At 44.7% G+C, this 25235-nt stretch overlaps 1 protein-coding gene across 3 annotated transcripts in view; it reads left to right on the top strand.

Annotated features, from left to right (window-relative positions):
- HECW2 (HECT, C2 and WW domain containing E3 ubiquitin protein ligase 2) overlaps nucleotides 1–25235 on the top strand; it is a 202864-nt gene that overhangs the window by 156541 nt on the left and 21088 nt on the right. For 2 of the 3 annotated variants that reach the window (XM_038749729.1, XM_038749728.1), the window contains exons 24-27: nucleotides 6455–6584; nucleotides 9888–10034; nucleotides 13219–13333; nucleotides 20904–20989. In XM_038749729.1, coding sequence (XP_038605657.1) covers nucleotides 6455–6584; nucleotides 9888–10034; nucleotides 13219–13333; nucleotides 20904–20989 — 478 coding nt within the window. The remainder of the gene's footprint in view (nucleotides 1–6454; nucleotides 6585–9887; nucleotides 10035–13218; nucleotides 13334–20903; nucleotides 20990–25235) is intronic. The other variant, XM_038749730.1, reaches the window with a different exon arrangement.

The raw sequence follows: 25235 nt of genomic DNA, 5'->3' as shown, positions 1-25235 counted from the left end.
CCTGATGCGCAGATTGATTGGGAGCCATTGGAGGTTTTTGAGGAGGGGAGTAACATGCCCAGAGCGTTTCTGGACAAAGATAATCCGGGCAGCAGCATGAAGTATGGATTGAAGTGGAGAGAGACACGAGGATGGGAGATCAGAGAGAAGGCTGGTGCAGTAGTCCAGGCCTGGGCCTCAGTTCCCTCATCTGGAAAATGGGGATGAAGACTGTGAGTTCCCCGGGGGACAACCTGATCACCTTGTATCCCCCCCCCAGCGCTTAGAACAGTGCTTGGCACATAGTAAGCGCTTAACAAATGCCATCATTCATTCATACATTCATTCAATCATATTTATTGAGCGCTTACTGTGTGCAGAGCACTGTACTAAGCGCTTGGGAAGTACAAGTTGGCCACATATAGAGACGGTCCCTACCCAACATCATCATTATTATTAGTAAGCGCTTAACAAATACCAGAATTATTATTACCTCGTCTGTAGAACGGGGATTGATTGATTGATTGATTGATTAATAATAATAATAATGATGGTATTTGTGAAGCGCTTACTATGTGCGAAGCACTGTTCTAAGCGCTGGGGAGGATGCAAGGTGATCAGGTTGTCCCCTGTGTGGCTCCCAGTCTTCATCCCCATTTGACAGATGAGGGAACTGAGGCCCAGAGAAGTGAAGTGGCTTGCCCAAGGTCACACAGCTGACGAGTGGCGGAGTCGGGATTCGAACCCACGACCTCTGACTCCCGAGCCCGGGCTCTTTCCGCTGAGCCACGCTGCTTGAAGACTGTGAGCCCCATACGGGACAGGGAATCGCGTCCAACCCAATTTGCTCATCTCCACCCCAGCGCTTAGTACAGTGACCGGCTCATAGTAAGCGCCTACTATGTACTGTCCTGAGCGTTTGGGAAAGTACAAAGCGGCAATAATAATAATAATAATGGCATTTATTAAGCGCTCACTACGTGCAAAGCACTGTTCTAAACGCCGGGGAGGTTACAAGGTGATCAGGTTGTCCCACGGGGGGCTCACGGTCTTCATCCCCATTTGACAGACGAGGGAACTGAGGCACAGAGAGGTGAAGTGGCTTGCCCAAGGCCACGCAGCTAAGTGGCGGAGCCGGGATTCGAACCCACGACCTCTGACTCCCAAGCCCGGGCTCTTTCCCCTGAGCCACGCTGCTTGAAGACTGTGAGCCCCATACGGGACAGGGTCCGACCCGATTTGCTCATCTCCACCCCAGCGCTTAATACAGTGCCTGGCTCATAGCAGGGGCCTACTATGTACTGTACTGAGCGTTTGGGAAAGTACAAAGCAGTAGTAATAATAATGATGGCATTTATTAAGCGCTTACTATGTGCAAAGCACTGTTCTAAGCGCTGGGGCGGTTACAAGGTGACCAGGTTTTCCCACGGGGGGCTCACAGTCTTCATCCCCATTTGACAGATGAGGTCACTGAGGCCCAGAGAAGTGAAGTAATAATGATAATAATTATAATTATTATTATTATGGCAGTTATTAAGCGCTTACTATGTGCAAAGCACTGTTCTAAGCGCTGGGGCAGTTACAAGGTGACCAGGTTGTCCCACGGGGGGCTCACAGTCTTCATCCCCATTTGACAGATGAGGTCACTGAGGCCCAGAGAAGTGACATGATAATGATAATAATAATAATTATTATTATTATGGCAGTTATTAAGCGCTTACTATGTGCAAAGCACTGTTCTAAGCGCTGGGTAGATTACAAGGTGATCAGGGTGTCCCATGGGGGGCTCACGGTCTTGATCCCCATTTCACAGATGAGGGAACTGAGGCCCAGAGAAGTGAAGTAATAATAATAATAACAATGATTATTATTATTATTATGGCAGTTATTAAGCGCTTACTATGTGCAAAGCACTGTTCTAAGCGCTGGGTAGATTACAAGGTGATCAGGGTGTCCCATGGGGGGCTCACGGTCTTGATCCCCATTTCACAGATGAGGGAACTGAGGCCCAGAGAAGTGAAGTAATAATAATAATAACAATGATTATTATTATTATTATGGCATTTATTAAGTGCTTACTATGTGCAAAGCACTGTTCTAAGCGCTGGGGAGATTACAAGGTGATCAGGGTGTCCCACGGGGGGCTCACGGTCTTCATCCCCATTTGACAGATGAGGGAACTGAGGCCCAGAAAAGTGAAGTAATAATAATAATAATAACAATTATTATTATTATTATGACATTTATTAAGCGCTTACTATGTGCCAAGCACTGTTCTAAGCGCTGGGGAGGTTACAAGGTGATCAGGGTGTCCCACGGGGGGCTCACGGTCTTCATCCCCATTTTCCAGATGAGGGAACTGAGGCCCAGAGAAGTGAAGTGACTTGCCCAACATCACCCAGCTGACAAGTGACGGAGCTGGGATTTGAATAATAATAATAATAATGGTATTTGTTAAGCGCTTACTATGTGCCAAGCACTGTTCTAAGCGCTGGGGAGGTTACAAGGTGATCAGGTTGTCCCCCGGGGGGCTCACTGTCTTCATCCCCATTTTATAGATGAGGTAACCGAGGCACAGAGAAGTGAAGTGAGCGCTTACCGAGGGCAGAGCACTGTACTAAGCGCTTGGAAAGTACAGTTCGACGACCAATAGCTATTCACTCAATCGTATTTATTGAGCACTTACCGTGGGCAGAGCACTGTACTAAGCACTTGGAAAATACAGTTCCACGACCAGTAGTCATTCACTCAATCGTATTTATTGAGCACTTACCGTGGGCAGAGCACTGTACTAAGCACTTGGAAAATACAGTTCCATGACCAATAGTCATTCACTCAATCGTATTTATTGAGTGCTTACCGTGGGCAGAGCACTGTATTAAGCGCTTGGAAAGTACAGTTCGATGACCAATAGTCATTCACTCAATCGTATTTATTGAGTGCTTACTGTAGGCAGAGCACTGTACTAAGCGCTTGGAAAGTACAGTCGGGTGAGAAATAGTCATTAATTCCTTCAATCGTATTTATTGAGCACTTACCATGGGCAGAGCACTGTACTAAGCACTTGGAAAGTACAGTCGGGTGACAAATAGTCATTAATTCCTTCAATCGTATTTATTGAGCACTTACCGTGAGCAGAGCACTGTTCTAAGTGCTTGGAAAGTACGGTTGGGTGACAAATATTCATTCCTTCAATTGTATTTATTGAGCGCTTACTGTGGGCAGAGCACTGTACTGAGTGCTTGGAAAGTACAGTTCGACGACCAGTAGTCATTCACTCAGTCGTATTTATTGAGCGACAAATAGTCATTCATTCCTTCAATTGTATTTATTGAGTGCTTACCATGGGCAGAGCACTGTACTAAGCGTTTGGAAAGTACAGTTGGGTGACAAATATTCATTCCTTCAATCATATTTATTGAGAGCTTACCGTGGGCAGAGCACTGTACTAAGCGCTTGGAAAGTACAGTTTGACGACCAATAGTCATTCACTCAATCGTATTTATTGAGTGACAAATAGTCATTCATTCCTTCAATCATATTCATTGAGCGCTTACCGTGGGCAGAGCACTGTATTAAGCGCTTGGAAAGTACAGTTGGGTGACAAATAGTCATTCATTCCTTCAATCGTATTTATTGAGTGACAGATAGTCATTCATTCCGTCAATCATATTTATTGAACACTTACCATGGGCAGGGCACTGTACTAAGCGCTTGGAAAGTACAGTTCGACGACCAGTAGTAATTCACTCAGCTCAGTGGAAAGAGCCCGGGCTTTGGAGTCAGAGGTCATGGGTTCAAATGCCGGCTCCGCCACTTGTCAGCTGTGTGACTTTGGGCAAGTCACTTCACTTCTCTGGGCCTCAGTTCCCTCATCTGTAAAATGGGGATGAAGACTGTGAGCCCCCCATGGGACAACCTGATCACCTTGTAACCTCCGTAGCGCTTAGAACAGTGTCTTGCACATAGTAAGCGCTAATAAATGCTATCAAAAAAAATAGTCGTTAATTCCTTCAATCGTATTTATTGAGCGCTTACCGTGGGCAGAGCACTGTACTGAGCGCTTGGAAAGTACGGTTGGGTGACAAATAGTCATTCATTCCTTCAATCGTATCTATGGAGTGACAGATAGTCATTCATTCCTTCAATCGGATTTATTGAGCACTTACCGAGAGCAGAGCGCTGTTCTGAGCGCTTGGAAAGTACGGTTGGATGGCAAATAGTCATTCACTCAATCGTATTTATTGAGCGACAAATAGTCATTCATTCCTTCAATTGTATTTATTGAGCACTTACCGTGGGCAGAGCACTGTACTAAGCGCTTGGAAAGTACGGTCGGGTGACAAATAGTCATTCATTCCTTCAATTATTGAGCGCTTACCGTGGGCAGAGCACTGTACTGAGCGCTTGGAAAGTACAGTTCGACGATCAATATTCATTCACTCAGTTGTATTTATTGTGACAAATAGTCATTCCTTCATTTGTATTTATGAGCGCTTACCGTGGGCAGAGCACTGTACTAAGCGTTTGGAAAGTACAGTTGGGTGACAAATATTCATTCCTTCAATCGTATTTATTGAGCGCTTACCGTGGGCAGAGCACTGTACTAAGCACTTGGAAAGTACGGCTGGGTGACAAATAGTCATTCATTCCTTCAGTCGTATTTATTGGGAGCTTACCGTGGGCAGAGCACTGTACTAAGCGCTTGGAAAGTACGGCTGGGTGACAAATATTTATTCCTTCAATCGTATTTATTGAGAGCTTACCGTGGGCAGAGCACTGTACTAAGCACTTGGAAAGTACAGTCGGGTGACAAATAGTCATTCATTCCTTCAATTGTATTTATTGAGTGCTTACCGTGGGCAGAGCACTGTACTGAGCGCTTGGAAAGTACAGTTCGACGACCAGTAGTCATTCACTCAGTCGTATTTATTGAGCGACAAATAGTCATTCATTCCTTTAATCGTATTTATTGAGTGCTTACCGTGGGCAGAGTACTGTACTAAGTGCTTGGAAAGTACGGTTGGGTGACAAATAGTTATTCATTCCTTCAATTGTATTTATTGAGCGCTTCCCGTGGGCAAAGCACTGTACTGAGCGCTTGGAAAGTACCGTTCGACGACCAGTAGTCATTCACTCAGTCGTATTTATTGAGCGACAAATAGTCATTCATTCCTTCAATTGTATTTATTGAGTGCTTACCATGGGCAGAGCACGGTACTAAGTGCTTGGAAAGTACAGTTCGATGACCAATAGTCATTCACTCAGTCGTATTTATTGAGCGACCAATAGTTATTCATTCCTTTAATCGTATTTATTGAGTGCTTACAGTGGGCAGAGCACTGTACTAAGCACTTGGAAAGTACGGTTGGGTGACAAATAGTCATTCATTCCTTCAATCGTATTTATTGAGCGCTTACCGTGGGCAGAGCACTGTACTGAGTGCTTGGAAAGTACGGTTGGGTGACAAATATTCATTCCTTCAATCGTATTTATTGAGGGCATACCGTGGGCAGAGCACTGTACTAAGCGCTTGGAAAGTACGGTTGGGTGACAAATAGTCATTCATTCCTTCATTCGTATTTATTGAGTGACAGATATTCATTCCTTCAATCACATTTATTGAGCACTTACCATGTGCAGAACACTGTACTAAGCGCTTGGAAAGTACAGTTTGACGACCAATAGTCATTCACTCAGTCGTATTTATTGAGCGACAAATAGTCATTCATTCCTTCAGTCGTATTTATTGAGCGCTTACTGTGGGCAGAGCACTGTACTGAGCGCTTGGAAAGTACAGTTCAACGCCCAATAGTCATTCACTCAGTTGTATTTATTGAGCGACAAATAGTTATTCAGTCCTTCAATTGTATTTATTGAGCACTTACTGTGGGCGGAGCATTCAATCAATCAATCAAGTGTATTCTTTGAGCGCTTACCGTGGGCAGAACACTAAGCGTTTGGAAAGTACGGTTGGGTTACAAATAGTCATTCATTCCTTCAGTCGTATTTATTGAGCGCTTACCGTGGGCAGAGCACTGTACTGAGCGCTTGGAAAGTACAGTTTGACGACCAATAGTCATTACCCGGGCTCTTTCCGCTGAGCCACGAATAGAAAGAGAGACGATGGCCGCCCGCGACGGGCTCGCAGTGGCGATTGGGCGTCCACCCCAATCAATCAATCGTATTTATTGAGCGCTCACTGTGTGCAGGGCACTGTACTAAGCGCTTGGGAAGTCCAAGTTGGCAACATGTAGAGACGGTCCCTACCCAACAGCGGGTTAAAGCATCGGGGGGTATCAGGGACCACCCCCTGACCTCCGCAACCCTCCTCTGGGAGCCCACTGTTGGGTAGGAACCGTCTCTAGATGTTGCCAACTTGGACTTCCCAAGCGCTCAGTCCAGTGCTCTGCACACAGTAAGCGCTCAATAAATACGACTGATTGATTGATTGGTTGATTTCGGGGGTCCCCAGCCTGTGCGACCTGAGCGACCTGGAGTATCTGGACGAGGAATTCCACCAGAGCCTGCAGTGGATGAAGGACAACGACGTCCACGACGTCCTCGATCTCACCTTCACCGTCAACGAAGAGGTCTTCGGGCAGGTAGGTACACGCGGGGCCCGCGCGCGGCCGGCCAGCGAGGTTCGCGTGGTCACATAGGAAGCGCTTAATAAATGCCGTTATCAGTCATTCATCCATTCATTCATTCAATCGGATTTATTGAGCACTTACTGTGTGCAGTATATATATATATATATATATATATATATATATATATATATATGTATGTATATATATATATATACACACATATATACATATACATATATATATATGCATATACACACACACACACACACACACACATATATACTGTGTGCAGAGCACTGGACTGAGCGCTTGGGAAGGACAGGTCCCTTAATATAATAATAATTCATTCATTCATTCAATCGGATTTATTGAGCGCTTACTGTGTGCAGTATATATAATATATATATATATATATACACGCATATATGTATATATACACACATATGCACATACATGCATATATGTATATATGTATGTGTATATATGTGTATATATATACACACATATGTATATATGTGTGCGTATATATGTGTATGCATGTATATGTATATATATGTGTATATATGCTGCACACAGTAAGCGCAGTATATACATATAAGTATATACATGTAAGTATATACATATATACGTGTGTATATATATGTATGTGTGTGTATATATATATATATGTGTATATGTATGTATATATGTATATATGTATATATATACACATACACACACACACACACACATACTGTGTGCAGAGCACTGGACTGAGCGCTTGGGAAGGACAAGTCCCTTAATAATAATTCATTCATTCATTCAATCGGATTTATTGAGCGCTTACTGTGTGCAGTATATATATGCATATATATGTATATATACACACATATACATACATATATGTATATATGCATGTGTATATATGTGTATGTATATACACATATACATATACATACACACATATATGTATATATATGCGTATGTGTGTATATGTATATATATGTGTGTATATATGCCACACACAGTAAGCGCAGTATGTACATATAAGTATATACATGTAAGTGTATACATATATGTGTGTATATATGTGTGTATGCATGTATGTATGTGTATATATATGTGTATATATATGTATATATATACACACACACATGCACACACACACATATATATACTGTGTGCAGAGCAGTGGACTGAGCGCTTGGGAAGGACAAGTCCCTTAATAATAATAATCATTCATTCATTCATTCAATCGTATTTATTGAGCGCTTACTGTGTGCACAGCACTGGACTATGCGCTTGGGAAGTACAAGTCGGCAACATTTAGAGACGGGCCCTACCCAACAGTGGGCTCACAGTCTAGAGTAATAATAATAATAATAATAATGACAATCATCTTTCTTAATGCTAATAATATTCATAATGATAATAATAATGGCATTTATTGAGTGCTTACTGTGTGCAGAGCACTGGACTAAGCACTTGGGAAGTACAAGTTGGCAACATCTAGAGACGGGCTCAGTGGGCTCATAGTCTAGAAGGGGGAGATAGACAACAAAACAAAACCTATTAACAAAATAAAATAAATAGAATACATATGCAGTAAATAAATAAATATAAATAGAATAAATTATTATTAAGGGACTTGTCCTTCCCACGCGCTCCGTCCAGTGCTCTGCACACAGTATATGCATGCAGTATATACATGTATATACTGTGTGCAGAGCACTGGACTGAGCGTGTGGGAAGGACAAGTCCCTTAATAATAATAATAATCATTCATTCATTCATTCAATCATATTTATTGAGCGCTTAGTAGTAGGCGCTTAACAAATGCCATCATTATTCCTTCATTGAATCGTATTTATTGAGCACTTACTGTGTGCAGAGCACTGTACTAAGCGCTTGGGAAGTACAAGTTGGCAACATATAGAGACGGTCCCTACCCAACAGCGGTCTCACAGTCTAGAAGATTATTATTATTATTATTTTATTATTATTATTATTATTATTACAAATCGGCGACATATTGAAATGGTCCCTACCCAACAACAGGCTCACAGTCTCAGCTGTGTGACCTTGGGCAAGTCACTTCCTTTCTCCGGGCCTCAGTTCCCTCACCTGTCAAATGGGGATGAAGATGGGAAGCAGCATGGCTCAGTGGAAAGAGCCCGGGCTTTGGAGTCAGAGGTCAGGGGTTCAAATCCCGGCTCCTCCAATTGGTGACTTTGGGCAAGTCACTTCACTTCTCTGGGCCTCAGTTCCCTCATCTGAAAAATGGGGATGAAGACTGTGACACCCCCCCTCCCCGCCCCCGCCGTGGGACAACCTGATCACCCCCTTCTAGACTGTGAGCTCACTGTTGGGTAGGGACTGTCTCTCTAAGTGGCCAACTTGGACTTCCCAAGCGCTTAGTACAGTGCTCTGCACACAGTAAGTGCTCAATAAAGACGATTGAATGAATATTTGAATGAAATCATTATTATTATTATTATTGGGAGCCCCGTGGGACAACCTGATGACCTTGTATCCTCCCCAGCGGTTCAGATGGTGCTTCACACATAGTAAGCGCTTAACAAATGCTCTTCTTCTTCTTCTTCTTCTTCTTCTTCTTCTTCTTCTCCTTCTCCTTCTTCTCCTTCTCCTTCTCCTTCTCCTTCTCCTTCTTCTTCCTTCTTCTTCTTCTTCCTTCTTCTTCTTCTTCTTCTTCTTCTTCTCCTTCTTCTTCCTTCTTCTTCTTCTTCCTCTTCTTCTTCTTCCTTCTTCTTCTTCTTCTTCTTCTTCTTCTTCTTCTTCCTTCTTCTTCTTCCTCTTCTTCCTTCTTCCTCTTCTTCCTTCTTCTTCTTCTTTTTCTTCTTCTTCTTCTTCTTCCTTCTTCTTTTTCTTCTTCTTCTCTTCTTCTTCTTCCTCTTCTTCCTTCTTCTTCTTCTTCTTCTTCTTCTTCTTTCTCTTCCTCTTCTTCTTCCCCTTCTTCTTCCCCTTCCCCTTCCTCTTCTTCTTCTTCTTCTTCTTCTTCTTCTTCTTCTTCTTCTTCTTCTTCTTCTTCTTCTTCTTCTTCTTCTTCTTCTTCTTCTTCTTCTTCTTCTTCTTCTTCTTCTTCTTCTTTTTCTTCTTCTTCTTCTTCCTCTTCCTCTTCTTCTTCCCCTTCTTCTTCCCCTTCCTCTTCCTCTTCTTCTTCTTCTTCTTCTTCTTCTTCTTCTTCTTCTTCTTCTTCTTCTTCTTCTTCTTCTTCTTCTTCTTCTTCTTCTTCTTCTTCTTCTTCTTCTTCTTCTTCCTCCTCTTCCTCCTCTTCCTCCTCTTCTTCTTCTTCTTTATCCCACCGGTATCCCGCAGATCACGGAGCGGGAACTGAAGCCCGGCGGGACCCACATCCCGGTGACGGAGAAGAACAAGAAGGAATACATCGAGCGCATGGTCAGATGGCGGATCGAGAGAGGAGTGGCCCAGCAGACCGAGAGCCTCGTCCGCGGCTTCTATGAGGTCAGGGGGGCTCCCCGGAGGAGGAGGCCGCGGCCTGTTGAGGCCTCTGAGCCCCTCGGGGTGACCACCCCATCACCCCGCCTCTCCCCCGGCACTTACAACAGTGCTTGGCACAGAGGAAGCGCTTACCAAGCACCATCATCATCATCATTATTACCATTATAATTCACTCCATCCTTCAGTACAACTCATTCATTGTCATATTTATCGAGCGCTCAATAAATACGATTGAATGAATGAATTTATTAATTCGCAATACTATTCACTCATTCAGTGCAGTTCGTTCAGTCGTATTGATCGGGCGCTTACTGTGTGCTGAGCACTGGACTAAGCGCTTCAGTTCATTCACAATACCGTTCACTCATTCAGTGCAATTCGTTCAGTCATATTTATCGGGCGCTTACTGTGCGCAGAGCACTGGACTAAGCACTTCAATTCATTCACAATACCATTCATTCATTCAGTGCAGTGCATTCAGTCGTATTGATCAGGCGCTTACTGTGTGCAGAGCACTGGACTAAGCGCTTCAGTTCATTCAGTCGTATTTATCGAGCGCTTACTGTGCACAGAGCACTGGACTAAGCGCTTCAATTCATTCACAGTACTATTCACTCATTCAGTGCAGTTCATTCAGTCATATTTATCGGGCGCTTAGTGTGTGCTGAGCACTGGACTAAGCGCTTCAATTCATTCACAATACCATCCACTCATTCAGTGCAGTTTGTTCAGTCGTATTGATCGGGCGCTTACTGTGTGCTGAGCACTGGACTAAGCGCTTCAGTTCATTCACAGTACCGTTCACTCATTCAGTGCAGTTCATTCAGTCATATTTATCAGGCGCTTACTGTGCGCAGAGCACTGGACTAAGCACTTCATTCACAATACCGTTCACTCATTCAGTGCAGTTCATTCAGTCGTATTTATCAGGTGCTTATTGTGTGCTGAGAACTGGACTAAGCGCTTCAATTCATTCACAGTACCATTCACTCATTCAGTGCAGTTCATTCCGTCATATTTATCGGGAGCTTACTGTGCGCAGAGCACTGGACTAAGCACTTCAATTCATTCAGTCGTATTTATCGAGCGCTTACTGTGCACAGAGCACTTGACTTAGAGCTTCAATTCATTCACAGTACCATTCACTCATTCAGTGCAGTTCATTCAGTCGTATTTATCGGGCGCTTACTGTGCGCAGAGCACTGGACTAAGCGCTTCAATTCATTCACAGCACCATTCAATCATACAGTGCAGTTCATTCAGTCGTATTTATCGGGCGCTTACTATGCTCAAAGCACTGTACTAAGCACTTCAATTCATTCAGTCGAATTTATTGAGTGCTTACTGTGTGCAGAGCACTGGACTAAGCGCTTCAATTCATTCACGATACCGTTCACTCATTCAGTGCAGTTCATTCAGTCGTATTTATCAGGCGCTTACTGTGTGCAAAGCACTGGACTAAGCGCTTCAATTCATTCTCAATACCATTCACTCATTCAGTACAGTTCATTCAGTCGTATTTATCGGGCGCTTACTGTGTGCAAAGCACTGGACTAAGCACTTCAATTCATTCACAGTATCATTCACTCATTCAGTGCAGTTCATTCAGTCTTATTTATTGAGTGCTTACTGTGCACAGGGCACTGAACTAAGTGCTTCAATTCATTCAGTCGTATTTATTTAGCACTTACTGTGCACAGAGATCTGGACTAAGGGCTTCAATTCATTCACAATACCATTCACTCATTCAGTGCAGTTCATTCAGTCGTATTTACTGGGCGCTTCCTGTGCGCAGAGCACTGGAGTAAGCGCTTCAATTCATTCAGTCGTATTTATTGAGCACTTACTGTGTGCAAAGCACTGGACTAAGCGCTTCAATTCATTCACAATACCATTCAATCATTCAGTGGAGTTAATTCAGTCATATTTATCAAGCGCTTACTGTGCACAGAGCACTGGACTAAGTGCTTCAATTCATTCACAATACCATTCAATCATTCAGTGCAATTCATTCAGTCTTATTTATCGGGCGCTTACTGTTCGTAGAGCACTGGACTAAGCGCTTCAATTCATTCATAATACCATTCACTCATTCAATGCAATTCATTCAATCGTATTTATCGAGCGCTTACTGTGCACAGAGCACTGGACTAAGCGCTTCAATTCATTCACAATACCATTCAATCATTCAGTGCAATTCATTCAATCGTATTTACTGAGCGCTTACTGTGTGGAGAGCACTGGACTAAGCGCTTCAATTCATTCACAATACCATTCACTCATTCAGTGCAATTCATTCAGTCGTATTTATCGGGCGCTTACTGTGCGCAGACCGCTGGACTAAGCGCTTCAATTCATTCACAGTACCATTCACTCATTCTGTGCAATTCATTCAGTCATATTTATCGAGCGCTTACTGTACACAGACCGCTGGACTGAGCGCTTCAGTGCATTCAGTCGTATTTATTGAGCACTTACTGTGTGCAGAGCACTGGACTAAGCGCTTCAATTCATTCACAATACCATTCACTCATTCAGTGCAATTCATTCAGTCGTATTTATCGGGCGCTTACTGTGCGCAGACCGCTGGACTAAGCACTTCAATTCATTCACAATACCATTCAATCATTCCGTGCAATTCATTCAGTCATATTTATCGAGTGCTTACTGTGCACAGACCACTGGACTAAGCGCTTCAGTGCATTCAGTCATATTTATTGAGTACTTACTGTGTGCAGAGCACTGGACTAAGCACTTCAGTGCATTCAGTCGTATTTATTGAGCACTTACTGTGTGCAGAGCACTGGACTGAGCTCTTCAATTCATTCCCAGTACCATTCACTCATTCAGTGCAATTCATTCAGTTGCATTTCCCGAGTGCTTACTGTGTGCAGAGCACTGGACTAAGCGCTTCAATTCATTTGGTCATATTTATCGGGCGCATACTGTGTGCCGAGCACTGGACTAAGCGCTTCTATTCATTCAGTCGTATTTATCGAGCGCTTACGGTGCACAGAGCACTGGACTAAGCGCTTCAGGTCATTCAGTCGTCTTCATTCATTCAATCGTATTTCCTGAGTGCTTTATTGAGCACTTACTGTGTGCAGAGCACTGTACTAAGCGCTTGGAGTCTGTAACATAGAGAGACGGTCCCTACCCAGTCCCCCCGTGCGGCCCCCTCCCACAGGTGGTGGACGCCAGGCTGGTGTCCGTCTTCGACGCCAGGGAACTGGAGCTGGTCATCGCGGGGACGGCCGAGATCGACCTGAGCGACTGGAGAAACAACACGGAATACAGAGGAGGTGACGGGCGGGAACATCCTCTTCTTCCTCCTCCTCCTCATCATCAATCAATCAATCAATCAGTCAATCGTATTTATTGAGCACTTACTGTGTGCAGAGCACTGAACTAAGCGCTTGGGAAGTCTAAGTTGGCAACATCTAGAGATGGTCCCGACCCGACAGTGGGCTCACAGTCTAGAAGGGGGAGACAGACAACAAAACCAAACATATTCACAAAATAAAATAAATAGAATAGAAATGTACAAGTAAAGTAAGTAAATAAATCCCAGCGGGCCCAATTGGCTCCTCTAATTCATTCAGTCATATTTATTGAGTGCTTACTGTGTGCAGAGCACTGGACTAAGCGCTTGGGAAGTCCAAGTTGGCAACATCTAGAGACAGTCCCTACCCAACAGTGGGCTCACAGTCTAGAACGGGGAGACAGAGAACAAAACCAAACATATTCACAAAATAAAATAAATAGAATAGATATGTACAAGTAAAATAAATGGAGTAATAAATCCGTACAAATATCTATACATGTATACAGTCAATCAATCAATCAATCGTATTTATTGGGCGCTTACGGTGTGCAGAGCACTGTACTAAGTGCTTGGGATGTCCAAGTTGGCAACGTCTAGAGACGGTCCCTACCCAACAGTGGGCTCACAGTCTAGAAGGGGGAGACAGACAACAAAACCAAACATATTCACAAAATAAAATAAATAGAATAGAAATGTACAAGTAAAGTAAGTAAATAAATCCCAGCGGGCCCAATTGGCTCCTCTAATTCATTCAGTCATATTTATTGAGTGCTTACTGTGTGCAGAGCACTGGACTAAGCGCTTGGGAAGTCCAAGTTGGCAACATCTAGAGACAGTCCCTACCCAACAGTGGGCTCACAGTCTAGAACGGGGAGACAGAGAACAAAACCAAACATATTCACAAAATAAAATAAATAGAATAGATATGTACAAGTAAAATAAATGGAGTAATAAATCCGTACAAATATCTATACATGTATACAGTCAATCAATCAATCAATCGTATTTATTGGGCGCTTACGGTGTGCAGAGCACTGTACTAAGTGCTTGGGATGTCCAAGTTGGCAACGTCTAGAGACGGTCCCTACCCAACAGCGGGCTCACAGTCTAGAAGGGGGAGACAGAGAACAAAACCAAACATATTCACAAAATAAAATAAATAGAATAGATATGTACAAGTAAAATAAATAAATAAATCCCAGCGGGCCCACTTGGCTCCTCTAATTCATTCAGTCGTATTTATTGAGCGCTTACGGTGTGCAGAGCACTGGACTAAGCGCTTGGGAAGTCCAAGTTGGCAACATCTAGAGACGGTCCCTACCCGACAGTGGGCCTGCAGTCTAGAAGGGGGAGACAGAGAACAAAACCAAACATATTAACAAAATAAAATAAATAGCATAGAATTATTATTATTATTAATTCATTCATTCAATCGTATTTATTGAGCACTTACTGTGTGCAGAGCACTGGGATAAGCACTTGGGAAGGACAAGTCGGCAACATCTAGAGACGGTCCCTACCCAACAGCTGGCTCACAGGCTAGAAGGGGGAGACAGACAACAAAACAATAGAATAGATATGTACAAGTAAAATAAATGGAGTAATAAATCCGTACAAACATCTATACATGTATACAGTCAATCAATCGATCATATTTATTGAGTGCTTACAGTGTGCAGAGCACTGTATTAAGCGCTTGGGAAGTCCAAGTTGGCAACATCTAGAGACGGTCCCTACCCAACAGTGGGCTCACAGTCTAGAAGGGGGAGACTGACAACAAAACCAAACATATTCACAAAATAAAATAAATAGAATAGATATGTACAAGTAAAATAAATGAATAGAGTAATAAATCCGTACAAACATCTATGCATGTATACAGTCAATCTATCAATCGTATTTATTGAGCGCTTACTGTGTGCAGAGCACTGGACTAAGCGCTTGGGAAGTCCAAGTTGGCAACATCTAGAGACGGTCCCTTCCCAACAGCGGGCTCACAGTCTAGAAGGGGGAGACAGAGAACAAAACCAAACATATTCACAAAATAAAATAAATAGAATAGATATGTACAAGTAAAATAAATGAATAAATAGAGTAATAAATCTGTACAAACATCTATACCTATATACAGGTGCTGTGGGGAAGGGAAGGAGGTAAGGCGGGGGGGATGGAGGGAAAAATCCCAATTTTTTACGGATGAGGTAACAGAGGTCCGCAGAACTAGAGTGACCAGCCCACGGTCAGGCGGCAGACACATGACAGTGCTGGGATTCGAACTCAGGTCCGACTCCCCGGCCAAGCTGCTTCACGATTCCCAGATGTGGGAAAAAAGGCCGCAGAGGAGGCCCGGTTTGAAGGGAACGGAGGTCGGCCGGCCTCGTCATCCTAGTTGTGGTGTCTGTTTTGTTTAGCGTTTACTTACTTTGTTAAGCGCTTAGTACAGTGCTCTGCACACAGTAAGTGCTCTATAAATGCGATTGATTGATTACTACCCGCCAAGCACTGTGCTAAGCACTGGTGACATCATCATAATAATAATGATGGTGTTTGTTAAGCGCTTACTATGTGCCGAGCACCGTTCAGTCATTCAGTCGTCTTTATTGAGCGCTTACTGTGTGCAGAGCACTGGGCTAAGCGCTTGGGAAGTCCAAGTTGGCAACGTCTAGAGACGGTCCCTACCCAACAGCGGGCTCACAGTCGAGAAGGGGGAGACAGGCGACAAAACAAGATGGAAACAAGGTGATCAGGTTGTCCCCCGTGGGGCTCACAGTCTTCATCCCCATTTGACAGGTGAGGGAACTGAGGCCCAGAGAATAATAATAATAATAATGATATTAAGCACTTACTATGTGCCTAGCGCCGTTCTAAGCGCCGGGGGTGGGTTACAAAGGTGATCAGGTTGTGCCCCGTGGGGCTCACAGTCTTCATCCCCATTTGACAGGTGAGGGAACTGAGGCCCAGAGAATAACAATAATAATAATGATATTTGTTAAGTGCGTACTATGTGCCAAGCACTGTTCTAAACACTGGTGTAATAATAATAATAATGATGGTATTTGTTGAGCGCTTACTATGTGCTGAGCGCCGTTCTAAGCGCTGGGGGTGGGTTACAAGGTGATGAGGTTGTCCCCCGGGGGGCTCACAGTCTTCATCCCCATTTGACAGGTGAGGGAACTGAGGCCCAGAGAATAATAATAATAATGATATTTGTTAAGCGCTTACTATGTGCCGAGCACTGTTCTAAGTGACGGGGTGGATACAGGGTGATCAGTTTGTCCCACATGGGGCTCACAGTCTTCATCCCCATTTGACAGGTGAGGGAACTGAGGCCCAGAGAATAATAATAATAATGATATTAGTTAAGCGCTTACTATGTGCTGAGCACTGTTCTAAGCGATGGGGTGGATACAGGGTGATCAGTTTGTCCCACATGGGGCTCACAGTCTTCATCCCCATTTGACAGGTGAGAAAACTGAGGCCCAGAGAATAATAATAATAATAATGATATTTGTTAAGCGCTTACTATGTGCCGAACGCTGTTCTAAGCGCTGGGGGTGGGTTACAAGGTGATGAGGTTGTCCCATGTGGGGCTCACAGTCTTCATCCCCATTTGACAGGTGAGGGAACTGAGGCCCAGAGAATAATAATAATAATAATGATGATATTTGTTAAGTGCTTACTATGTGCCAAGCACTGTTCTAAGTGCTGGTGTAATAATAGTAATAATGATGGTATTTGTTAAGCGCTTACTATGTGCCGAGCACTGTTCTAAGCGATGGGGTGGATACAGGGTGATCAGTTTGTCCCCCATGGGGCTCACAGTCTTCATCCCCACTTGACAGGTGAGGGAACTGAGTCCCAGATAATAATTATAATAATGATGATATTTGTTAAGCGCTTACTATGTGCCAAGCGCTGTTCTAAACACTGGTGTAATAATAATAATAATGATGATATTTGTTAGTCGAGCACTGTTCTAAGCGACGGGGTGGATACAAGGTGATCAGGTTGTCCCACATGGGGCTCACAGTCTTCATCCCCATTTAACAGGTGAGGGAACTGAGGCCCAGAGAACAATAATAATAATGATGGTATTTGTTAAGCGCTTACTATGTGCCAAGCACTGTTCTAAGCACTGGGGGAGATACAAGGTCAGGAGGTTGTCTCACAGGGGGCTCCCCATCTTCATCCCCATTTTACAGATGAGGCAACTGAGGCCTTGGGAAATGAAGTGACTGGCCCACGGTCCCACAGCGGACAATAAGAATAATAAATAATGATGCTATTTGTTAAGCGCTTACTGTGTGCAAAGCACTGTTCTAAGCACTGGGGGGATACAGGTGATCAGGTTGTCCCCCGTGGGGGGCTCCCAGTCTTCATCCCCATTTGACGGATGAGGCAACTGAGGCCCAGAGAAGTGGAGTGACGCTCCCTCTGTAATTCATGCATTCATTCAATTCATTCGTTCAATCGTATTTATTGAGCGCTTCCTTCTCCTCCCCATCGCCCTCCCCCCGCCCTTCCTCCTTCCCCTCCCCACAGCACTTGTGTTTATAGCTTTACACATAGTAAGCGCTTAACAAATGCCATTATTATTAATATTGTACATATTGATTGCTCTATTTTGCAAATGAGGTGTCTATAATTCTATTTATTCTGATGGTATTGACCCACGATCTCGGACTCCCACCACTGAGCCACGCTGCTTCTTTAAATAGTCAAGTGGATAATAATAATAATAATGACATTTATTAAGCACTTACTATGTGCAAAGCACTGTTCTAAGCGCTGGGGAGGTTACATGGTGATCAGATTGTCCCACGGGGGGCTCACAGTCTTCATCCCCACTTTACAGATGAGGTAACTGAGGCCCAGAGAAGTGAAGTGACTTGCCCAAAGTCACACAGCTGACAATTGGCGGGGCCGGGGTTTGAACCCATGACCTCTGACTCCAAAGCCCGGGCTCTTTCCACTGAGCCACGCTGCTTCTCTAATAATAATAATTCATACTAATCAATCAATTAATCGTATTTATTGAGTGGTTACTGTGTGCAGAGCACTGGACTAAGCGCTTGGGAAGTCCAAGTTGGCAACATATAGAGATGGTCCCTGCCCAACAGTGGGCTCACAGTCTGGAAGACTGATACTAATGATGGTATTATTTGTTAAGCGCCAGGAACTGTACTAAGCGCTGGGGTGGCGACAAGCAAATGGGGTTGGACACAGTCCCCGTCCCACGTGGGGCTCTCAGTCTCCATCCCCATTTTCCAGATGAGGGAACTGAGGCTCAGAGAAATGAAGCGACTTGCCCAAGGTCACACAGCAGGAGAGTGTTTTGTTTTGTTCATTCATTTATTTATTCATTCATTCATTCATTCATTCATTCATTCATTCATTCAATCGTATTTATTGAGCATTTTGTTGTCGGGCCCCCACCCCCAGACCGTGAGCCCATTGGTGGGTAGGGACTATCTCTCTCTATTTCCAATGTATATTTTCCAAGCGCTTAGTACAGTGCTCTGCACACAGTAAGCGCTCAATAAATCTCCCCCTTCTAGACTGCGAGCCCGATGTCGGATAGGGAGCGTCTCTATCTGTTGCCCAATTGTAATAACAATAACGATGGTATTAGTTAAGCGCTTACTATGTGTGAAGCACTGTTCTAAGCACTGGGGGGGATACAAGGTGATTGGGTTGTCTCATTTTCCAGATGAGGTAACTGAGGCCTAGAGAAGTGAAGTGACTTGCCCCACTTGCCCCACTTGCCCCGTGGGGCTCACAGTCTTAGTCCCCATTTTCCAGATGAGGTAATTGAGGCCCAGAGAAGTAAAGTGACTTGCCCCAAAGTCACACAGCAGACAAGTGGTGGAGCCGGGATTAGAACCCATAATAATAATAATAATAATAATGATGGTATTTGTTAAGCGCTTACTATGTGCCAAACACTGTTCTAAGCACTGGGGGAGATACAAGGTGATCAAGTTGTCCCCTGTGGGGCTCACAATCTTAATCCCCATTCTACAGATGAGGTCACTGAGGCCCAGAGAAGTGAAGTGACTTGCCCAAAGTCACACAGCAGTTAAGTGGCGGAGGTGGGATTAGAACCCATAATAATAATAATAATAATGATGGTATTTGTTAAGCGTTTCTATGTGCGAAGCACTGTTCTAAGCGCTGGGGGGGATACAAGGTGATCAGGTTGTCCCCCAGGGGGCTCACAGTCTTAATCCCCATTTGACAGATGAGGGAACTGAGGCCCAGAGAAGTGAAGCGACTTGCCCAAAAGTCACACAGCTGACAAGTGACGGAGCCAGGATTAGAACCCCTAATAGTAATAATAATGATGATGGTATTTGTTAAGCACTTACTATGTGCAGCGCACTGTTCTAAGCCCTGGGGTGGTTACAAGGTGATCAGGTTGTCCCCTGGGGGGCTCACAGTCTTCATAGTAATAATAATAATAATGGCGTTTATTAAGTGTTTACTATGTGCCAAGCACTGTTCTAAGCACTGGGGAGGTTACAAGGTGATCAGGTTGTCCCACGGGGGCTCCCTGTCTTCATAATAATAATAATAATAATGGTATTTATTAAGCGCTTCTATGTGCCAAGCACTGTTCTAAGCGCTGGGGAGGTTACAAGGTGATTAGGTTGTCCCCTGGGGGGCTGCCAGTCTTCATAATAATAATGATAATGATGGAATTTATTAAGTGCTTACTATGTGCAAAGCACTGGTCAAAGCGCTGGGGAGGTTACAAGGTGATCAGGGTGTCCCACGGGGGGCTCACAGGCTTCAAAATAATAATAATGATGGCATTTATTAAGCTCTTACTATGTGCAAAGCACTGTTCTAAACTCTGGGGAGGATACGAGGTGATCAGGTTGTCCCCAGGTGGGCTCCCAGTCTTCATAATAATAATAATAATGATAATGATGGCATTCATTAAGCGCTTACTATGTGCAAAGCACTGTTCTAAGCGCTGTGGAGGATACAGGGTGATCAGGTTGTCCCCCGGGGGGCTCCCAGTCTTCCTAATAATAATAATGATGATGATGGCATTTATTAAGTGCTTACTATGTGCCAAGCACTGTTCTAAGCGCTGGGGAGGTTACAAGGTGATCAGGTTGTCCCACGGGGGGCTCCCAGTCTTCATAATAATAATAATGATGATGGCATTTATTGAGCGCTTGCTATGTGCCAAGCACTGTTCTAAGCGCTGGGGAGGTCACAAGGTGATCAGGCTGTCCCACGTGGGGCTCACAGCCTTCATAATAATAATAATAATGAGGATGGCATTTATTGAGCGCTTACTATGTGCCAAGCACTGCTCTAAGCGCTGGGGAGGTCACAAGGTGATGAGGTTGTCCCACGAGGGGCTCCCAGTCTTCATCCCCATTTGACAGACGAGGGAACTGAGGCCTAGAGAAGTGAAGATTTGCCCCAGAGTGGCTCAGCTGACAATTGGCGGAGGCGGGATTTGAACCCATGACTTGGGCCTCCGGAGCCCGGGCTGTTTGCACTGAGCCCCGCTGCTTTTCTGTCCCCAGGTTACCACGACCACCACATCGTCATCCGCTGGTTCTGGGCCGCGGTGGAGCGCTTCAACAATGAGCAGCGGCTCAGGCTCCTTCAGGTGCCAGGCCCGGACGGTCCCCCCTCACCCGGGATGGAAGGACACATCGCAGACGGAGAATAATCAGAATAATAATAATAATAATAATGATAATAATAATAATAATAACAATAATAGCATTTATTAAGCGCTTACTATGTGCCAAGCACGGTTCTAAGCGCTGGGGCGGTTACAAGGTGACAAGGTTGTCCCCCGTGGGGCTCACACTCTTTATCCCCATGATAATAATAATGATGGCATTTATTAAGCGCTTACTATGTGCCAAGCACTGTTCTAAGCGCTGGGCAGGTTGCAAGGTGATCAGGTTGCCCCACAGGGGACTCACAGTCTTCATAATATAATAATAATAATATAATGATAATAATGATGGCATTTATTAAGCACTTACTATGTGCCAAGCACTGTTCTAAGCGCTGGGGCGGTTACAAGGTGACAAGGTTGTCCGCCGTGGGGCTCACACTCTTCATCCCCATAATAATAATTTTGATGGCATTTATTAAGCGCTTACTATGTGCCAAGCACTGTTCTAAGCGCTGGGGAGGTTGCAAGGTGATCAGGTTGCCCCACGGGGGGCTCACAGTCTTCATAATATAATGATAATAATAATATAATGATAATAATAATAGCGATGGCAGTTATTAAGCGCTTACTATGTGCCAAGCACTGTTCTAAGCGCTGGGGAGGTTACAAGGTGATCAGGTTGTCCCACGGGGGGCTCACACTCTTCATCCCCATAATAATAATAATGATGGCATTGATTAAGCGCTTACTATGTGCCAAGCACTGTTCTAAGCGCTGGGGAGGTTACAAGGTGATCAGGTTGTCCCACGGGGGGCTCACAGTCTTCATAATATTGATAGTAATGATAATGATGGCAGTTATTAAGCGCTTACTATGTGCCAAGCACTGTTCTAAGCGCTGGGGCGGTTGCAAGGTGATCAGGTTGTCCCACGGGGGGCTCACAGTCTTCATAATATTGATAATAATGATAATGATGGCAGTTATTAAGCGCTTACTATGTGCCAAGCACTGTTCTAAGCGCTGGGGAGGTTGCAAGGTGATCAGGTTGTCCCCCGGGGGGCTCCCTGTCTTCCTAATATTGATAATAATAATAATGATGGCAGTTATTAAGTGCTATGTGCCAAGCACTGTCCTAAGCGCTGGGGCGGTTACAAGGTGATCAGGTTGTCCCCCGGGGGGCTCACAGTCTTCCTAATATTAATAAGAATAACAATGATGGCAGTTATTAAGTGCTTACTACGTGCCAAGCACTGTTCTAAGCACTGGGGCGGTTACAAGGTGATCAGGTTGTCCCACGGGGGGCTCACAGTCTTCATAATATTGATAATAATAATAATGATGGCAGTTATTAAGCGCTTACTATGTGCCAAGCACCGTTCTAAGCACTGGGGCAGTTACAAGGTGACAAGGTTGTCCCCCGGGGGGCTCACACTCTTCATCCCCTTAATAATAATTTTGATGGCATTTATTAAGTGCTTACTATGTGCCAAGCACTGTTCTAAGTGCTGGGGAGGTTACAAGGTTATCAGGTTGCCCCCCGGGGGGCTCACAGTCTTCATAATATTAATAATAATGATAATGAGAGCAGTTATTAAGCGCTTACTATGTGCCAAGCACTGTTCTAAGCGCTGGGGAGGTTACAAGGTGATCAGGTTGGGCCACGGGGTGCTCACAGTCTTCATCCCCAATAATAATAATAATAATAATAATAATAATAATAATAATAGTATTTGTTAAGTGCTTACTATGTGCAAGGCACTGTTCTAAGCGCTGGGGAGGTTACAAGGTGATCAGGTTGTCCCACGGAGGGCTCCCAGTCTTCATCATCATAATCATAATAATAATGATGGTATTTATTGAGCGCTTACTATGTGACAAGCACTGTTCCAAGCGCTGGGGCGGTTACAAGGGGATCAGGTTGTCCCGCGTGGGGCTCACAGTCTTCATCCCCATTTTCCAGACGAGGTCACTGAGGCCCCGAGAAGTGAAGTGACTTGCCCAAGGTCACACGGCAGACACGTGGTGGAGGCGGGATTCGAACCCATGACCTCGGACTCCAAAGCCCGGGCTCTTTCCACTGAGCCACGCTGCTGGGTTGAATGTCTCTATATGTTGCCAATTTGTACTACCCAAGCGCTTAGTACAGCGCTCTGCACATAGTAAGCGCTCAATAAATACGATTGATGATGATGAGAAGATTGGCATTAGAGGGGAAAAGTGGGCGGGCTAGCTGTAGGAGAGGGTTAGGAGTGTGTAATAATAACAAATACCATTATAATAATAATAATGATGGCATTTGTTAAGCGCTTACTATGTGCCACGCACTGTTCTAAGCGCTGGGGAGGTTACAAGGTGATCCGGTTGTGCCGCATGGGGCTCCCAGTCTTCATCCCCATTTTCCAGATGAGGTCACTGAGGCCCTGAGAAGTGAAGTGACTGGCCCAAGGTCACACAGCAGACATGTGGTGGAGGTGGGATTCGAACCCATGACCTCGGGCTCCAGAGCCCGGGCTCTTTCCACTGGGCCACGCTGCTTCTCTGTAGGAGAAGGGCGTCTAGCTGGGTGGATCCAATTTTTTCAATAATGGCCCCATGAGGGGCTGAGCCTGTTCCGATTATCTCAATAATAATGATGGTATTTGTAGGCGCATACTATGTGCCAAGCAGTGGAGAAGCCGCGGGGCTCGGGAGTCCGAGGTCGTGGGTTCGAATCCTAACCCCGCCACTCGTCTGCTGGGGGACGCCTCTCTGGGCCTCAGTCCCCTCATCTGGAAATAATAACGATAGCATTTATTAAGCGCTTACTATGTGCCAAGCACTGTTCTAAGCGCTGGGGAGGCGACAAGGTGATCAGGATGTCCCCCGGGGGGCTCACAGTCTTCATCCCCATTTGACAGATGAGGGAACTGAGGCCCAGAGGAGCCAAGCGACTCGCCCAAAGTCGCACAGCTGACAAGTGGCGGAGCCGGGATTTGACCCAACCCCATTTTCCAGATGAGGGAACTGAGGCTCAGAGAAGTGACTTGCCCAAAGTCACACAGCTGACATGGGGTGGAGTCGGGATTCGAACCCATGACCTCTGACTCCAAAACCAGGGCTTTGGAAAGTGGGGATGGGGACTGGGAGCCCCACGGGGGGACAACCTGATCACTCAATCAATCGTATTTATTGAGCGCCAATCACCTTGTATCCCCCCCCAGCGCTTAGAACAGTGCTTCGCACATAGTAAGCGCTTAACACATACCATCATTATGATTATTATAATCATATAATAATGGTATTTATTAGAGAAGCAGCGTGGCTCAGTGGAAAGAGCCCGGGCTTTGGAGTCAGAGGTCATGGGTTCGAATCCCTACTCCACCCCATGTCAGCTGTGTGGCTTTGGGCAAGTCACTTCTCTGAGCCTCAGTTCCCTCATCTGGAAAATGGGGATGAAGATTGTGAACCCCCCGTGGGACAGCCTGATCACCTTATATCCCCCCCAGCGCTTAGAACAGTGCTTTGCACATAGAAAGCGCTTTACAAATGCCATTATTATTATTATTATTATTGGGTAGGGACCGTCTCTATATGTTGCCAACTTGTACTTCCCAAGCGCTTAGTACAGTGCTCTGCACACAGTAAGTGCTCAATAAATTCGATTGAAGGAATGAATGGAGTCAGAGGTCATGGGTTCGAATTCCTACTCCACCACATCTGCTGTGTGACTTTGGGCAAGTCACTTAACTTCTCTGAGCCTCAGTTCCCTCACCTGTAAAATGGGGATGAAGGCTGTGAGCCCTATACCGGACAACCTGATCACCTTGTATCCCCCTCCCCCAGCGCTTAGAACAGTGCTTTGCACATAGAAAGCGCTTAACAAATGCCATCATTATTATTATTATTAGTGGGTAGGGGCCGTCTCTGTATGTTACCAACTTATAGTTCCCAAGCGCTTAGTACAGTGCTCTGCACACAGTAAGCGCTCAATTGATTGAATGAATGATTGAATAATAATAATAATAATGATGGTATTTGTTAAGTGCTTACTATGTGCAAAGCACTGTTCTAAGCGCTGGGGAGGTTACAATAATAATAATAATAATAACAATGATGGTGGCATTTATTAAGTGCTTACTATGTGCAAATCACTGTTCTAAGCGCTGGGGAGGTTACAAGGTGATCAGGTTGTCCCACGGGGGGCTCACAGTCTTAATCCCCATTTTACAGATGAGGGCACTGAGGC

The sequence above is a fragment of the Tachyglossus aculeatus genome, chromosome 7 (assembly GCF_015852505.1).
Source record: "Tachyglossus aculeatus isolate mTacAcu1 chromosome 7, mTacAcu1.pri, whole genome shotgun sequence".
Lineage (NCBI taxonomy): Eukaryota > Metazoa > Chordata > Mammalia > Monotremata > Tachyglossidae > Tachyglossus > Tachyglossus aculeatus.
This window is presented reverse-complemented; position numbering and strand designations above follow the sequence as displayed.